The 18424-nt window shown below is 33.6% G+C and overlaps 1 protein-coding gene across 26 annotated transcripts in view; it reads left to right on the top strand.

Annotated features, from left to right (window-relative positions):
* Positions 1-18424, top strand: part of LOC147913319 (uncharacterized) — a 128349-nt gene that overhangs the window by 97606 nt on the left and 12319 nt on the right. The window contains exon 4 of one of the 26 annotated variants that reach the window (XM_087418325.1): positions 2713-7103. The exons of the other annotated variants lie outside the window; for them this stretch is intronic. Coding sequence (XP_087274451.1) covers positions 2713-2719 — 7 coding nt within the window. The 3' untranslated portion in view covers positions 2720-7103. Of the gene's footprint in view, positions 1-2712; positions 7104-18424 lie in introns of those variants that run through there. 26 annotated transcript variants of the gene reach the window in all.

The raw sequence follows: 18424 nt of genomic DNA, 5'->3' as shown, positions 1-18424 counted from the left end.
TAGACATGAGTATTGAAGTTCATCAAAAGCTTTTTCTACATCTATGGAGATATTTATATGATTTTTTTCCCTTAAGTGTTAATATAGTGTGTTACATTAATGCAGTTACATTATATAAACAGACTTCCTAATGCTGAAGCAACTTTGAATTCCTGGACTAATTTTTACTTGAGCTTCATGTATCATTTTTTTACTGTGATATTTATAGAGACTATTCTCTCACATTATATATGGAATTTTTGTCACGGTATTTGTAAGTGTTACTAGTCTAAAATTTTTCTTTTTCTTTTTTTTGTACTGTCTTTATCTGGTTTAGTTATCAATATTATATTTAGGAACAACTTAGATACATTGATAATACCTGGCCTTGGAGGTTTGGTAGATTCCTTTGTGATACCATCTTGCCCTTTTGCTTTTTCCTGGCGTAGTTTTAATAACTTTCTTAATATCTCTAAGGAAAATTTATGAGGTGAAGTTTTCTATCTTTAATGTGGTTAATTTTGGAAAACTGTATTTCCCTAGGAAATTCTCGAATTCCTCTAGGTTTTCCTATTTATTTGCAAAAAGGTCTCATAACTTTTATAAAATTTACTTTGTTTGAATGTTTATTTTCCCTTCAGAAATTTTTATTATGTTTTTGTGTATTTTCTCTTTTTTCTTTAATTAAAATTTTTAGCAATATGTCTATTTGTTAATCAGGATCTATGCACATACCCGATGAAAAGGACCAACAATCATCCAAATTTCTTGAATTTTAAGATGGATGAAGTAAATAGCTGGGCATTTGAGAATGTTTTCCTTGGAGAAGAAGTGAGCCTTTCATATGTCTGGGGAAGGGCATACACACATCTTTTGGTCACCAAAGTGATGCACTGAGTTAGCAATTGATAGCTGTGTTAAAATATTCATTTATTGTTTCTCTCCATCTATAGTCTTCCATAGAAATGGGAGAGTCACCGGTTAAATCAGCGTATCATCACATAAAAGAAAAACTACATTTCTAAGCTCCCTTGCAGCAAAATTTAGCTATTGGTTAATGATGAGTAATACATGCAAATTCTAGGAGATGCCCGCAAGGAAGGGAATAAGTTTTTAGGTCTTTTCTCCTTTGCTTTCTATCTTAATGTTGACTAGATTTTGGATGTTGTGTCTAGAGCAGCCATTTTAGACCCTGAAGATGATCTTGTGGATGGAGTTTACGCACAGGGATCAACTAAAGATAAAGGATATCTGGTTCTCTGATGCAATACATACTACAGCATGTGTGGAGAAATAAATGCATGTCATCCTTTTGTTTGGGGATATTTTGAACTTTAATAAGTGGAATCGTAGTGGATACTGTTTTGAATCTTCTTTCTTTTGCTTGACAATATGCTTGTTCAAGGTATACATTTTGTGGAATATAACAATACTTTGCTCATTTTTGTTACTTATATCCTAGTCTATTGGATGAATTCCCCAAAATTTCTTTAGGTATTATACTATTGATGAGCATTTGATCTGTTTCTACTTTGCAGTTAATGCTGCTATGAAGATTTTCTTGTATTTCTCTTTTGGTAACTGTGTGTGTATGTGTGTGTGCACTCAACTGATTGATATATATTTATATACATAATATTTATATTATATATATACACACACATACAGGAGTACAATTGCTGAGTGATAGGGTATAATTATGCAAAGTAAAGGCGGTTTTCATAAATATATTGCCTATTTCAATACTCTTGTGAAATTCATATTAGTACTTTTGCCCATTTTTTTCCTATTATTTATCTTCCATTTTCTTACTGATTTGAAGCTTCTACCATATACTCTGGATATGAGCCTTTTGTTGGTTGCATGCATTTCAAATAATTTTCCACTTTTTGGCTTGATTTTTTCCCCACGTTAATGGTAATTTTAATGAGTTGAAGTTCATCGTTTTAACGTAATCCAAATTATCAATCTGTTCCTTAATGGATAGTGTTTTGGTGTGTTTACCAAAAAAAAAAAATTATATAATGCAAATTTTTGTAAGCTTCCACAAGCTTTACTTTTAACTTTTACTTTTGAATCTGCCTTCCAACTGAGATGGCCTTTTGGGAAATGTTGTGATATCAGGGGTATGATATGGTGTGTGGTAAGGATTATGATATTTTTTAATACCATACGGATATTCAATTGACCCAGGACAATTTCTTGAAGAATCCACCCTTTCTTACTCAAGTGTCCATAAATATGTTGACTTGTTTTGAGGTGTTCTCTGTTGTTCGGTTTGTCAAGGTAATTGTCTATTTTTCCAGTACTATATTATTTTATATATTTCTGTTATATAAAACTATATTGTTTATATTAAAACTACTACTCTAACTTTAAGTTTGACTGATGCTAAATGGTTTAAAATTCTCACCATTTTCTTTTTTTTTCAATATTTTCTTGACTCATCTCGGGCCTTTTATTTCCTGAGAATTTTAGATACAGTTTGATCTTCTTAATCTGTTGTGTAGAATTTGAGTCATTAACATTTCAAACACTGTATCCATCCTATTCACACTCTCCTCTTCTTTTAGGATTCTAATCACACGTATATGAGAGCCTCTTTCTGCCCCATCTGATATTTGTGCTTTTTTTCTTTATGTTTCTATTTTCTTTTAGTGCTTTTACCGTATCTAATTTGTTGTTAAGCTCAACTATTTACTTCTTAATTTCAGCTATTGTTTATCGCTCTAGGCCGTGAAAACCCTGTGAATAGAAGCGGAGCACTGTCTGATACAGCGCCGGAAAGTGAGAAGATGGAGCAAACAGACTGGGCAGGGTTCTCCTCTGCTATCCACAGGGTCGCTAGGAGTCAGAATCCACTCAAGGGCACTAACAACAACGTTGTATTCCCACAGTCATTTTATGTGCCTTTGTTTTTTAATGACAGTCCCTGTACATGAAAAATTCTAAATAATTTGAAACTATTGGTGATGTTATTTTTCCACTTGAAAGGATTAACTTTAGCCTCTGCTGAGCAGTTTGCACGGGATAGTTATCTTAATCCAATCAGATATTGAGTTTATTTGAAGCTTGGTTTCATTTTTTTTAAGCCTTATTTATTTATAGCTTGCTCTTACTCTTACGCTAGAGCCTTTGAATCTTCAAGGGAAAACCTGGAGTATTTACACTGGTCCCTTTTCTGTAGTGGCCCCTTAAACCTAACTTTTTACTTACAGTGCTCTGAACCTCGTAAATGTGCTGTTCTCATAGCAATTGCTTCCAAACCGACAGAAGTCTTTTTTTTTAAAATTTTTTGTTTATTGTAGTAACATTACTTTATAACATTGTATAAATTTCAGGGGTACATCATCATACTTCTATTTCTGCATAGATTACATCATGTTCACCACCCAAATACTAATTACAACCCATCACCACACACATGTGCCGAATTATCCCTTTCACCCTCCTCCTTCCCCCTTCCCCTCTGGTAACCACCAATCCAATCTCTGTCTCTATGTGTTTGTTTATTGTTGTTACTATCTACTACTTAATGAAGGAAATCATACGGTATTTGACCTTCTCCCTCTGACTTATTTCACTTTGCACGATACCCTCAATGTCCATCCATGTTGTCACAAATGGCTGGATTTCATCATTTCTTATGGCTGAGTAGTATTCCATTGTGTACATATACCACATCTTCTTTATCCATTCGTCCCTTGATGGGCACTTAGGTTGCTTCCAAATGTTGAACTCTTATCTCTTAGCTTTCATTCTTATTAGCATCCTGCCCCCACAAGTCCATGATAATTCTCCAATGCTTCCAAACAAATTTATTTTATTTTTTATTTCCACTTTTTAAGTTGCTCTTATACGGAAGACTAACCTGAAACAATCTAGTCCGCCATTTCTGAAAGTGAAATTTGAATCTACAATCATCTATAAGCCAGTGTTATTTGGGGTTTTCTTTACTTGAAGATGAGCATAATTCCAGATAGTGCCAGTCGGATAATAGAGAAAGTTATCAAGCAAATTATTTGACAAACAAATGTTTGGCAAAATTATTATAATGTTGAGAAACAATATTGATTTGTCTCTGTTAGAGACTCAAATCCTTCTCTTTGCACACTAGGTACTATGTGACCTGCTATGCATATATAAACTGGGTGTTATATCCAGAAGCACTTCATTATCACTTGGAATTAGACTGTAGCAGATCCTGAAAGCATACTTCCTATGGATCTTATTCTTCCCATGTGAGGAGTTACAGGTCACTAGTAAATTTATAAATAATTGTTTAAAATGAGTCTTTTTTACAGACAGTTATGTACTATATGTCAACCCATTGACATTTGCAGTATTACTGCTGAGCCCAGGGGTGTCTTTGAAGCTCAGTAATGCATGAGCATTGTATCATTGCTCAGGACTTCACGTATTATATCACACTGACCAGTGTTCCTGCAAGGAGAAATGGCCTGCTGTATAGTAACCCATGATTTCACCAGTTTGTTCAGGGAATTGGAAGGGATAGGATAATATAGGATTTATGGTAAAATAATTTGTGATAGAGAAGTTTTGAAGTACTTATATGCCAAATGAATTCTCACCAAAATACCTCAGTGCAGAGGTGCCTCTAATAATCTTGTGAGCAACCTGTGCACAACAATCACACCAGTGCTTGCTTAATGGCCCCACCAATGGTGGCCATAGTGGCAGAGAATAAAAACTATACGTGGACTCAAATTCCAGGTCTTCCTCTCACTGGGGCTGAACTGACTACCATTAGCACTGAATTCGCAGCTTGGTATAGCCCCGTGAGGTGAGGCATATTGCTCAAATTAGACCCCTGCTAATCATGAAGATTGCCGCAATTTATTCACACTGATTTAAACATTTATTATGCATATGGAGTTTTCTTCCTCACCTAGCATAAATTTTATGACACCATCGTTGTACTTAATACTTACTTGCCAATACATTATAGCATACAACCTTGCTTCTGTATAAGAAACATTTTACATTTACAGATCTTACCACACTTCCCATTGCCCAGAAGCAGCTAGCCTTGTAGTATTTACAGACTAGCCTATTGAAGACATAGGTATGGCGCTAGCTAGGATAGAATACCCTACAATGTGAATGTGCTCTTCTACAGAATGTGATGTATTTTCTGAACTAATAAAAATGAATGGTTCTTTTTTTCTCATAAATAGGAGAGAAGAGTTAAGACATGAAGGGGTGAATATAAATACCCTCCCCACAGTTATTATCCTTAGAAAAATGACTGGAAATGTTTCCTTCCTATGGCTAAAATTTTAGCCTCTGTTTAAAAATCATAGTACTTATGAAAGAAATGTTTTCATCAATACTGTCATTGATTTGGAAATGACCTGACCATTTAAGTTTCCTTGAACCACTTGTTGAGGCAAAAAAAGTGGTTCCTATGTTGTCTCATGTGGTTGATTTTAGTGATCAGGAGGAATACAGTTGCTAGCCCTCTAAGGGAAAAGTATATTTGAGAAAATATATTGTAATTATAAATAATTGTAATTATTGTAATTACTTCCATGATCAGAAAAAAAATGGAAAACTAAAGCAAATTTGACAATTAGGGCCACTGAAGCCACAGATTCTTTGAGATTGAAGGTCTAGTTCACTCTGACAGTTAAAATAAACAAAAAACAGATAACTGAGGTTCCTACTGGGTTGTCAAAGGACCCTGATTCAGGTAGTTAACATCAATAACGCCTTGTAACCAACTTCATAAATTTGAACAATGATCACCAACCACACTTTCTTCCTTGATGTGAAGCGTATTTGTTTATATATGAGTCCCTTTTTCTTCCTTTTTCTCCTGTCTCATTACTTTATTATTTAATATATATTGTGTTGATGATATTTAACTTTAAGCTTCAGGATAAAGAACGTAAATGTGGTGTTATAGCTACAGGAGAGGGACGATGGGCAGCACCCAGAGGTCCCTGACTTCCAGCTGGACACTGTTGGGTACACTCACACTGGGTAAACAATGGGCAGACTGTAGTGGACATTTGTCATTTGTTATTGCCTGAAACCCATCCTTCCCAAAATACAATCCAGGAAATTCATTTTCCCAGCACTCCTTATAGATAAAATGCAGGCAAGTAACTGATGTTCTTCCAATGAAATGCACTTTCAAGGGCCTTTGAATTGGCTATAAACAGCATGAATGAAAGAGGCTTTGAGGAATATCAGCTTTTACTTTCGTATTAGAAAGAGGCCCCCAGATCTGTTTTAACACGATCCTTGTTAGGTGTTTGTTAGTGTTGACTCTGTGAATTACCTACTGTCTTTTAGTGATTTTTTTAAAATAAGTAGTCAGAATGGATTCTGTTATTTGTAAGAACCCTGAGCAATAGTAGATTAATGGTTACTTTCTTCTTGAAATTTTTCTCTCCCCTACCTCACTTAACTGCAGACGTGGTGATAATTGAGAACAGTTTTCAGATGACAAAAGTTTGTGAGTAATACTTTCTAAGTCTTTAAAAATATTGCTTAACGGGGCCCACCCTGTGGCGCAAGCAGTTAAGTGCGCGCGCTCTGCTGCGGTGGCCCGGGGTTCGCCGGTTTGGATCCCGGGCGCGCACTAACGCACTGCTTGGCAAGCCATGCTGTGGCGGCGTCCCATATAAAGTGGAGGAAGATGGGCACGGATGTTAGCCCAGGGCCAGTCTTCCTCAGCACAAAAAAAGAGGAGGATTGGCAGATGCTAGCACAGGGCTGATCTCCTCACAAAAAATATATATATATATATTGCTTAACATATAAAGAAAGCATATACCAATACAACTATCAAATCCTGGATTTTGCTATTACTTTGTCTCATTAAAAATAATAAATACTCTCAAATAACTGGAATCAATTTAAATATATTAAATATATATATTTAAATACACACATACATATATGTGTATATATACGCGGTTAAAAGAAAGGAAGGAGGAGAAAATAGTTTCTAGTCATCCCATCTAGGAATGAATCAGTGGGAAAGCATTCTTCTGAAGTATGTAATTTAATTTTATACACAATCTAAACCTTATTCTTACTCATTGTTTTTTCCCCGCATGTGAGTTTATGTTACTTTTACAGTATAACTTACTGTTTATACCTTTCTTAATTATAACATTTTTATAACTTTTTTTAAGAAGGATCAAATTAAAGTTTCTTCATTAAAACAAAGAAAGAAAACATAACTTTAAAAGTGACTGTCATTTTTTGTGTGTATGAGGAAGATTGGCCCTGAGCTAACATCTGTTGCCAATCTTCCTCTTTTTACTGAGGAAGATTGGTTATGAGCTAACAACTGTGCGCATCTTCCTCTATTTTGTATGTGGGATACTGCCACAGAATGGCTTGATGAGCAGTGCGCAGGTCTGTGCCCGGGATCCAAACCTGCATACCCCTGGCCGCCAAAGTGCAGCACGCAAACTCAACCACTATGCCACTGGGCTGTCCCCCATATTGTCATTTTTTAATAGAAATGAAATGTTAGAGTTGGATATTATCTTTATTTTCATTCAATTTAGAAGATGCCAAAACCTGTTTTCTGGTTTTAAGTACAGTGTCTTTTAAATTGTTTTTCTCCTTTGCTTACAGAAAGTTTATGTACAGTGCCATTTCTTATACCATATATACGTTGGCTTATTATCTCAATGGAAAAAAAAGAACTATTGAAATGAATAATTCTTATTCTTCATATAGAAATTTTTTCCTATGTTTTCATAGTATATTAGTTCCTCCAGAATTAAAATAATGCTACAGAAAAGATATACTGCTTAGTGTTTAAATTGGGAACCGTGTATTCTTTATTTTATATATGAACTTGCCTTCTACTTACGGTTACTTATTCTATACTGCAATAGGATAACCTTTCTTAAATGTATTGTGATACAAAAAAGTAAAAAATATGTCATTCTCATATCTACCCTTAACTGGTAGCTATATTTATATAATCAATAAAATAGCATTAACTCATCATCAGGATGTGGTTAATGATGTATGCCAGAACTTTTTCTCCCAAATTTTGTTCTTAACCATTCTTTCTTTCTCTATGTTTCATATTTTTTATTTTTTTTCTCTATAAACATTGTTTTAATTTTTACTTTTTTACTCTTTTGGATTTTTTTGAAGTTTTCAAATTTTTAAAGGCATTTTGATTATTTTCCCCTCAAAATCTTAACCTACTTAAAACTGCAAATACCTTAAAGGTAAGCTTATTTATCTTTAGAACACCATCTTCTTGTATATTTGATAAATTAATGTTTGTTAATGAATTAATTAATCTGGATAATTTTCAAAAACCTTGTTGGCAAATATTGTGGTATATTGTAAATTTGTTGGAATACCTCTATTTCTTAATAGAAATTCCTGGAGCACAAGAACATAAGTGTAAGTTCCATGTAATCAGGATTTATAAATCCCATTAATTTCTCTTTTTATTGTACAATGGCTGGCTGCAATATTTCTCACATAAATTTGTTGACCAATAATTGTTTAATTACCTATTAATTGTGAATATATATTGAAACAAATATATTTTTCAAACACTAATATCTCAATCTCTTAGATTGTCTCTCAAATATTTTGAGTGAAGTGCCTTTAACAGCAAAAAAGATAAAACAATATTCCTTGTGCCGTATTCAGGTCTATTCCATTTGAAAAATTCTCATGAACACTCAATCTATTTTAAAAATGTAAATAGATTTTGATTTCTATTTCTTAATATATCTATCTGTTTCATTCATGTGAAAAAAACATATTTTCCTAATTTGTGAAATAGAAACAATCAGCCTTTCTAGTAAGCCATACATACCATCGCTGAGCCAGATCCACTGCGGGGGCTTGCTCGTGAAGCCCCTGACTCCCCTCCCCACCCATTACCTACCCTTGAATAGATAGAAAACAAACTCTTCCTTTCTTTTCCAATGTTTTTGGAGTACTTTTGTACAAGCTGTGTTGGTATTTGGTACTATTCTTTTTTAAACGTGTTTATCCAATTTGCTATGTATATGTACTATGTATAACTTAACTTTGGAGGTATGAATCTGAGTATGATTATAATAAATGCCTGTCTGTACTTTTGATGCAAATTAGAATGCTATTCATTTCCAATCTTGTTTATCTTTTATAATTAGAGTTTTTTTTTATTTCATTCCAAATAACTTAAAATATTTACTTGGATTTTGGATTAAATTAGTCGACCAATAACTAGGATCCTTGTTCATTAAACAAGATATATTTTGTTATTATAGGGTAGATTCCTTCCTCTCTTCAAATGTTGTGAACATCTTAACTTTTTCTTGAGTGGGAGAGTGGGTGGTATTTGTTGTGAGAGAGAGAGAGAGAAGGTTTTATTTTCAGAAGTTGGGTCATATTATCTTAATACTCATTTGTCTCCCAATAGCACAAAATACATCAAAATGTGATTCAGGCACTAATTACATTTTGTTTTTGAAATTCTACATCTCTAGATTGTAAGTTCACTTAAATAAATACATTTCTCTATATTTATAAACTAATTGAGGAAAGGAGAGAGACTGAATTTCTAGAGTCTACCACAGTATCAGAAATCTTATAGTCCTATAATAAATGTTTTTTATAAACTGAAGGAATAAATTTATTTCTGTGGAGTTGTAAACTCATTCATGTGACCATTTGCCTTTGCAGAGAAAATTTAGATGTTTTAGATCTTTAACTTATCTAGTCTTCCTAAGAGTTCATTCATTTGGTCACTTGACAAATATTTATTTATTGAGTGCTTAATAAATATTTATTTATATATGCCAGACATTTCTATTCTATAGCAGTGAAAGGTAATAAATGAGATAAATAATAGAGAAATGTGAGTATTTTAGACTGAGATAAGTACTAAAGACAAAATGAATTTGGAGAAAGTAAGTGTTGAAGAAGGGAATCTTCATGTAGAGTGTCCAGAAAAACCCCTCACTGTTATTTAAATTACACCCTAGGGGAAATAAGTGAATGAGCCATATGCCTATCGGGAGCCGAGAATTCTAGGCAGACTTAGGCCAAGAGCAGAGACCCTGTGGGGAAAGTATGCTTAGAAAGTTCAAGAAAGACTGAGAGCCATGAGGCTGGAACAATGTAGGGAATAGGAATAAAGTCAACTAGGTAACAGGGTTACCACATCTTGTGAGGCCTTTTAGTTCATTGCAAAGAATTTGACATTTACTCAGAATAATATGAGAAGCTGCTAGAAGGGTTTGAACAGAAAAGTGGCCTGATCTGATTTAGATTTTTTTTCCAGCTTTATTGAGGTGTATGTGACAGATAAAAATTATATAAATTTAAGATGTACACATTGCTTTGATATCCATATACATTGTGAAATGATTACCACAAACAAGTTAACATATTCATTACTACACATGATTATGATTTTTTTATGTGCGATGAGAACACTTCAGATCAACTCTCTTAGCAAATTTCCATTATGCAGTACAGTATTAACTATAGTCACCATGCTGTACGTTAGATCTCCAGAACTTATTCATCCTGCATAACCGAAACTTTGTACCCTCTGACCAACATCTCCCCATTTCCCCCAGCCCCCAGCCCCTGGCAACCACCATTCTACTCTCTGTGTTTATGAGTTTGACTTTTTTAGATTCCGCATATAAATGAGATCATGCAATATTTGTCTTTTGGTATCTGGCTTCTGATTTAAATTTAGCAAGGTCATTCTAACTTCTGTGTTGAAAATAGGTTGGAGGAAGGCAAAGGGTGGAAACAACAGTTAAGCCGCTAGTGCAATGCTTCAGGCGAGAGATGGGTGGAGATAGAGGAGGTAGTGAGAAAGGGCCAGATTCACTCTCCTGTGCTCCAATTTACATGTGTTGTCCCCAGTCCCTAATGCATCAACATTCCACTCATCCTGCTTGTAGGGCATCACTGCCTTTTCTCATGCTCTTCACACAAGAAATATTCTACTGCTTCTCTAACAAAAACTAGCAATTAAGGCCCTTCTAAAAAACAAACTCCTCCACAATAGCTCTCTGGATTCCTCCCAAACCTACTCCCTCCATGGTACTATTTGTTCTGTCAAGTATTGACTTCCAGGCGCTAACCTGCAAGATTCCCAGGAGAATTAAATTATGTCTAATCTTTACAAAAGCCCTTCAAAGAAGAAACGATCCCTCTTTCCCCTGCATAATGAAATCTAAGACACAGAGGGTTTCAGTGATGCTTCGTAAACTGCCCAATTGATAACGTACAGCACTAGATCTAAAGCCAATTCTATTTTGTTTCAAAGCTCAAAAATTTTTCACCTTGTCACGTAGCCACCTGATGTGCAATTTATATCTTCATATGTAATAACAGCAGCAGCGACAACTCCTGTTAATATACCTAACATTACTCAATGCAGGAGCTTTGTCGCTCACCCTGGAATTTCTCCCAATTGACCATAATATAGAATTAAAGATTTCTATTATTATAAATTTCTCCTTTCGAAAAGGAGCTAACATTGATGTATATTTTGATAACTTTTTAGTAGTTTATTTTCCTCCTAAAGAACCTAAGTTGTTTCATTCAATTCCAGAATTGCAGCTATGTGTTCATCTCTACTATAGTTTTGTTTTTTTCCTTAGATTTTAATTTAGCTGTTTTAATAATATAAAGTAATTTGAAATGTCTGATAGAGATAAGTTGATTTAACTCAATTAAAAATTACTAACTTAGGGGCTGGCCCGGTGGCGCAAGCGATTAAGTGCGCGCGCTCCGCTGCGGCGGCCCGGGGTTCGCTGGTTCGGATCCCGGGCGCGCACCGATGCACTGCTTGGCAAGCCATACTGTGGCGGCGTCCCATATAAAGTGGAGGAAGATGGGCACAGATGTTAGCCCAGGGCCGTCTTCCTCAGCAAAAAAAAGAGGAGGATTGGCGGATGTTAGCACAGGGCTGATCTCCTCACAAAAAAAAAAAAAAAAAAAAAAAAAATTACTAACTTAGCCCATTCTCCACTGCTTAAATTAGGATTTCAATTAGGATCTGTGATCAGCATTTGATTTGAGGATTTGATTGTATAGGAACATAAATTCATATCAATTGTATATCGTATTTTGAAAGTTTTATGGTTAGTACCTAAATCACTATTATGATATCACTATAATATAATTATAATGGTGACTATTATTACTATTGTGAGATTTTTAAATTAAAGATTCTAGGGATTCTAATTATAAGATACAAATTTTTTTTCACATTTTTCACAATTTCACTAATTGAGATATATGTGAGGTTTGATGAAATATAATTAGGCAGATATTAGAATTGAACCTTTCAAAGTGAGAAAAGATAAGAATACATTTTTCTAGAAGAATCCCTACTAAAGGCACTTCTTGTGCTGGAAAAGTATTAAATAATTTTGGGGAAATGCTAAAAGCCACCCAGGTTTTACTCTAGTTACCGTGCTTTAAAATATTGTGTTCCAAAGAGCATTTTCAATATTTTTTCCCTGCAAGTATATGTTAACAGAGAACATTTTAAAAATGTATAATAAAATAGAAGTATCTTTGAGATGCATATTAATATTTTATTTCTAATCTTATCGAATAATTAAGTTTAAAATGAATGTCTCCTTAAGATCCTCAGATTTATGGAACATATGTATAAGGAATTTATCATTAAAAGGGCAATTTTAGTTGGTCATGCCATTTCTTTCACCTATCTGTCCAAAATTTCATTAACGTTCTTGGCATTGAGAAAATCTTATACAAAGTTCTGAATAACTGAAAAAGGTTTATATTCCTTAAATATTTTTAAATTTTAAATGAAGCCGTAGAAGAGACCTTATTAGGTTTTCCTCTATTTTGCTTTTATCTAAACTTTCAATCAGCTTGAGTTTAAAATATTTGACTTATTATTGCTGCAGTTGTCTTATAGTGATAATTATTAAAACAATATCAACCTTACCGACTAAATAATAAACTCTTTTTTCCTTTACAAGTGTGACACTTCTAAGTTTGAGACCTAACAATTAATAGTCAAAAGGCCAACTGTCATCATTTTTATAACACTAATTGGTGTAGTAAACACTGATGTCTGGAAAATATAGTCCCTCGGTTTTAATATTTTTCTCTGACCAATCTGCCTGTTTATTGCAATCCTCACAAATCATCAAATCGATATGTATTTAAGTGTTTTCTACGTGCTATGCGAAAGGCACTTTAGAGAGTATAAGGAGAAATGGAAAAATACTGCACAATTTATCCCACATTCTTTTTTGAAATGAATTGAGCAAGAGAGTGGAGTGTAGGCCAAAGAGAAATGTGTACATTTTTTATAAAGTATACATTAAATAGAAAGAAAATATGTTTCCAAAAGAGTACATGACAAAAGTCATAGTTAAAAAGTAAAATGAAAACAAAAGAAATTTTAGTGCAAAGGGATGGATGTAACACATACTATAAATGTCCTAAATCTGTGATGCATGATGGACTATTTCTGTATGATCAACACAAAATCATTAAACATGATCAGTTATAGACTTCATTGTTTAAAATATAGCAATTTCTCAGTAAATCAAAAGAAAAAATGTTTCCCTTGATTCTTATATATATAAAAAAACCTTGTAGTTAGGCCTTCATGCAGGAGCATCTTAGTGATTTAGGGAATATGGCCTCTGATGTACTCCAACCATTAAAATCACAGACATTTTCATATGGCTGTCTGTTCAAGCGTAGGTGCTCTTTGCTGTGTTTGTTTATTTGTTTAAGGAGTTATGTTTTAAAAATTACCTCCTCATTCTATCCCCCCTGGATTACCCTGAAAACTACTACTCTACTTGTCTTCGTGAATTTGACTATTCTGAGTAATTCACGTAAGTGGATTGCATAATGTATGTCCTTTTGTGTCTGCCTTATTTTACTTAACTAATGTTTTCAAGATTTGTCCACGTTATAGCATGTACCAGAATTTCATTTCTTTTTAAGGCTGAATAATATTCCACTGTATGTATGTACTACATTTGGTTTATCTATTCATCCAACGATGGGCATTTGGGTTGTTCCTACCTTTGGCCTAGTGTGAATATTGGTGCTGTGAACATTGTACAAACATCTATTCGAGTCCCTGCTTTCAATTCTTTGAGGTATATACATACAAGTGGAATTTTTGGATAATATGGTAACTTTATGTTTTATTTTTTGAGGAGCTGTCATATGTTTTCCACAAAGGCTGCACCATTTTACATTCCTACTAGCAATGCATGAGTGTTAAGTGTTCCAATTTCTCTATATCCTCACTAACACTTGTAATTTCTTTATTATATTTTATATAATATATATTATATATATGTATTTATAATGGTCATCCTAATGGGTGTGAAGTAGAATCTCATTGTCGTTTGATTTGCACTTCTCTAATGATTAGTGACATTGAACATCTTTTCATGAACTATTTGTATATCTTCTTGGCAGAAATGTCTATTTAAGTCCTTGGTCCATTTTTTTAATCAAGATTTATTTTAAGAGCAGTTTTAGGTTTACAACAAAGTTGAGCAGAAGGTACAGAGATTTCCCATATATCCTCATTGCCCCCACAGATGCATAGCCTCCCCCATTATCAACATCACCCACCAGAGTGGTACAGTTGTTACAATTGACGAACCTACATTGACACATCATATTCACCAAACTCCATGGTTTGCCTTAGAGTACATTCTTGATGTGGTATATTCTATAGGTTTGGTCAAATGTGTAAAGGCATATATCAATCATTATAATATCATACAAAATATTTTTACTGCCCTAAAAATCCTCTGTGTTCTGCCTATCCATCTCTGTACCCCCCCAATCCCTCACATCCACAGATCTTTTTATCATCTCTATAGTTTTGCCTTTCCAGAATGTGATATAGTTGCAATCATACATTATGTAGCCTTTTCTCATTGGCTTCTTTCACTTAGCAATATGCATTTAAGTTTCCTTCAGATCTTTTCAAGACTTGATAGCTCCTTCCTTTTTAGTGCTGAATAATATTCCATTGTCTGAATGTACCACAGTTTGTTTGTTCATTCACCGACTGAGGACATCTTGATTCCTTCTAAGTTTTGGCAATTGTGAATAAAACTGCTATAAACCTCCATGTGCAGCTTTTGTATAGACATAATTTGGGTAAATACCAAGGAGCATGATTGCTGGATCATATGACAAGACCATGTTTAGTTTTGTAAGAAATTTCCAAACAGTCTTCCAAACTTGCTGTACCATTTTGCATTCCTATCAGCCATGAATGACAGTTCCTACTCCTGTGCATCCTGGACAGCATTTGGTATTGTCAGTGTTCTGGATTTTGTCCATTCTAATAGATGTGTAGTGGTATCTCACGGTTGTTTTAATTTACATTTCCCTGACAACATAAGATACAAAATATCTTTTCATACGCTTATTTGCCATTTGTGTATCTTCTTTGGTGAGGTGTCTGTTAAGGTCATTGGCTATTTTTAAAAGAAAATTATTTGTTTTCTTATTGTTGAGTTTTAAGAGTTCTTTGTATATTTTGGATAACACTAGTTTATCAGATGTTTCTTTTACAAATATTTTCTCCCAGCCTGTGGCTTATCTTGTAATTTTCTGGGTATTGTCTTTCACAGAGCAGAGTCTTTAATTTTAATGAAGTTCAGCTTATCAATTATTTCTTTCATGGATCATGTCTTTAGTGTTGTATCTGAAAAGGCATCACCATACCGAAGGTCATCTAGATTTTCTCCTCTATTATCTTCTAGTAGTTTTATAGTTTTGTATTTTACTTTTAGGCCTATGATTCATTTTGAATTAATTTTTGTGAAGAGTGTAAGGTTTGTGTCTGGATTCATTTTTTCACATGTAGATGTCTAATTGTTCCAGCATCATTTTTTGAAGAGATTATCCTTGGCCCATTTTTTTAAATCAAGTTGTTAGTTTGTTGTTGTATTGTAGGAGTTAGTTAATATATTCTGGATGTTAACCCCTTACTAGATATAGGATTTGCAAATATTTTCTCTCATTCTTTGGGTTGCCTTTTCACTCTCTTGATAGTGTCCTTTGATGCACAAAAGTTTTCAATTTTAATGAAGTCCTTATCTATTTTTTTGTTTATTATCAACTTATCTATTTTTTTGTTTATTTCCTGTGCTTTTGGTAACATATCCAAGAAACTATTGACAAATGCAATGACATGAAGCTTTTCCCCTATGTTTTCTTGTATGAGTTTTATAGTTTTAGCTCTTCTGTTTAGATCTGGATCCATTTTCAGTTAAGTTTTGTGTATGATGTAAGGTAAGAGTTCAACTTCATTCTTTTGCATGGAGATATCCAGTTTCCCAACACCAAATGTTGAAGAGACTCTTCTTTCTCCACTGACTGATCTTGGCACTGTTGTCAAACATTGTTTGACCATGTATGTGAGGCTTTATTTCTGGGCTCCCTATCCTCTGCCACAGTCTATATGTCTCTCTTTTTGCCAGTACTACATTGTTTTGATTATCGTAGCTTTGTAGTAAGTTTTAAAATCGGGAAATGTGAGACCAACAACTTTATTTTTCTTTTCCAAGATTGTTTTGGCTATTTGGAGTTCCTTGAGATTTCATATGAATTTATAACGTGTATAATTGTCAAAATTTATCAACTTGTACATTTTAAAATTGCTTAGGGGGCGTGCCCCACGGCCTAGTGGTTAAGTTTGGTGTGCTCCGCTTCTGCAGCCCAGGTTCAGTTCTCAGGTGTGGACCTATACCACTTGTTGGCAGCCATGCTGTGGCAGTGACCCACATACAAAATAGAGGAAGACTGGCACAGATGTTAGCTCAGGGCAAATCTCAAGCAAAAAGAGGAACATTGGGAACAGATGTTAGTGCAGGGTGAATCTTCTTTAGCCAAAAAAAAAAAAAAAACAAAGCTTAATTTATTAAGAATTGTTTATCATATATTCTATATGACTGTTACCTGTGCATCTGAGAAGAATGCATGTTCTGCCATAGTTTGGTGGGGCATTCTATAGACTTATGCTATGTGTAGCTTATTTAGAGTGTTATTCAAGTCTTTTATTTCCTTAGTGATGTTCTGTCTAGTTGTTCTATCAATTATTAAAAGCGGTGTATTTATGCCCGTAATTATTATTGTTGAATTGTCTACCTCTCCCTTTAAAACTGTTAGTTTTTACTTCATGTATTTTGGTGTTCCATTTTTAGGTGCATGCATGTTTATAATTGCTAAATTTTGATGATAGATTAACCCATTTATCATTATGAGATGTCCTTCTGTATCTTTAATAACATTTTGTTTGATTTATAGTTTATTTTGCATAACATTAACATAGCCATTACAGTTCTTTTATGACTGCATTGTGCATCATATGTTTCTTCCATTCTTTTACTTTCAACTTGTTTATCCTGTAGACATTATAGATTTGGATGTGCATTTTCCAATAGATAAATGTTGCCTTTTTTTTTTTAAATCATTCAATCCACTCACTTTTAATATTATTATTGATATGGTTATCTTAACATCTCCTATTTTGCTTTTAGTTTACTACACATTGTTTGTTTGTTTCTCTGTTACTCTTTTAGTACCCTATTTTTTATTTAGTGTCTGTTTTCTACTGTAACATTTTAATTCTTTAAGTGTTTTTAGATTTATTTTTTGAAATATTTTAGCTTTAGCTCTATTGCTTACTATATATATCTTAGCTTATCAAAGTCAACCCAGATTTATAATAACATGGTTTCAGGGATATATAGATACTTTTCTACTACACAGCTCTGTTCCATCCTTCTCTTTCATGTAGTATTATTGTTATACACATTGAGCTTACTTATGTTACAAACCCAACATACACTATGTTTATTACTTTATAATATCTTATGCCTTCTGAAGATGGTAAGAGAAAAAAGGAGAGAAAGTATTTATAATGTTTTTATGTTAACCTTATTTACCATTTCTGATTCTCTTCATTTTTCCGGTAGATTCACATTTCCTTATTCCCGTACAGCTTGGTTCCCACTTTTGTGCTGTTATTGTCAGATATATTATATTTCTATATGTTATAAGCTCCAAAATATAATTATATATGTATTGTTTTTATGGGATTATTTTCTAAAAATCACTTGAGGAAAGAGGAAATATGAAAACGTATATCTTTATGTCAAAATAGCAGTTTAAAAAAAAACAAAGTCCCTGACACCTGGCAGACACCTAATAAACACATTAAAGTCCTAATGGGAAACAAAATTAAGACAAATCTACAACCAAAGTGGACAATTTTTAATATATATTCTCTTGTTAAATGAAAAATTAAACAGACAAAATGTAAGAGTGCATAAGATTTCAACAACATAATTTTAAAATGTTGACCTAATGAGAAAATATAAAGTACTGGCCCCCAAAACTTTAGATTGTATATTTTTTTCAAACAGACAGAGAACAT

Source organism: Ceratotherium simum, chromosome 28 (assembly GCF_057802395.1).
Source record: "Ceratotherium simum simum isolate JZ-2026a chromosome 28, ASM5780239v1, whole genome shotgun sequence".
In the NCBI taxonomy this organism is placed as follows: Eukaryota; Metazoa; Chordata; class Mammalia; order Perissodactyla; family Rhinocerotidae; genus Ceratotherium; species Ceratotherium simum.
The sequence above is the reverse complement of the archived record's forward strand: the minus strand, read 5'-3'. Positions and strand labels throughout refer to the sequence as shown.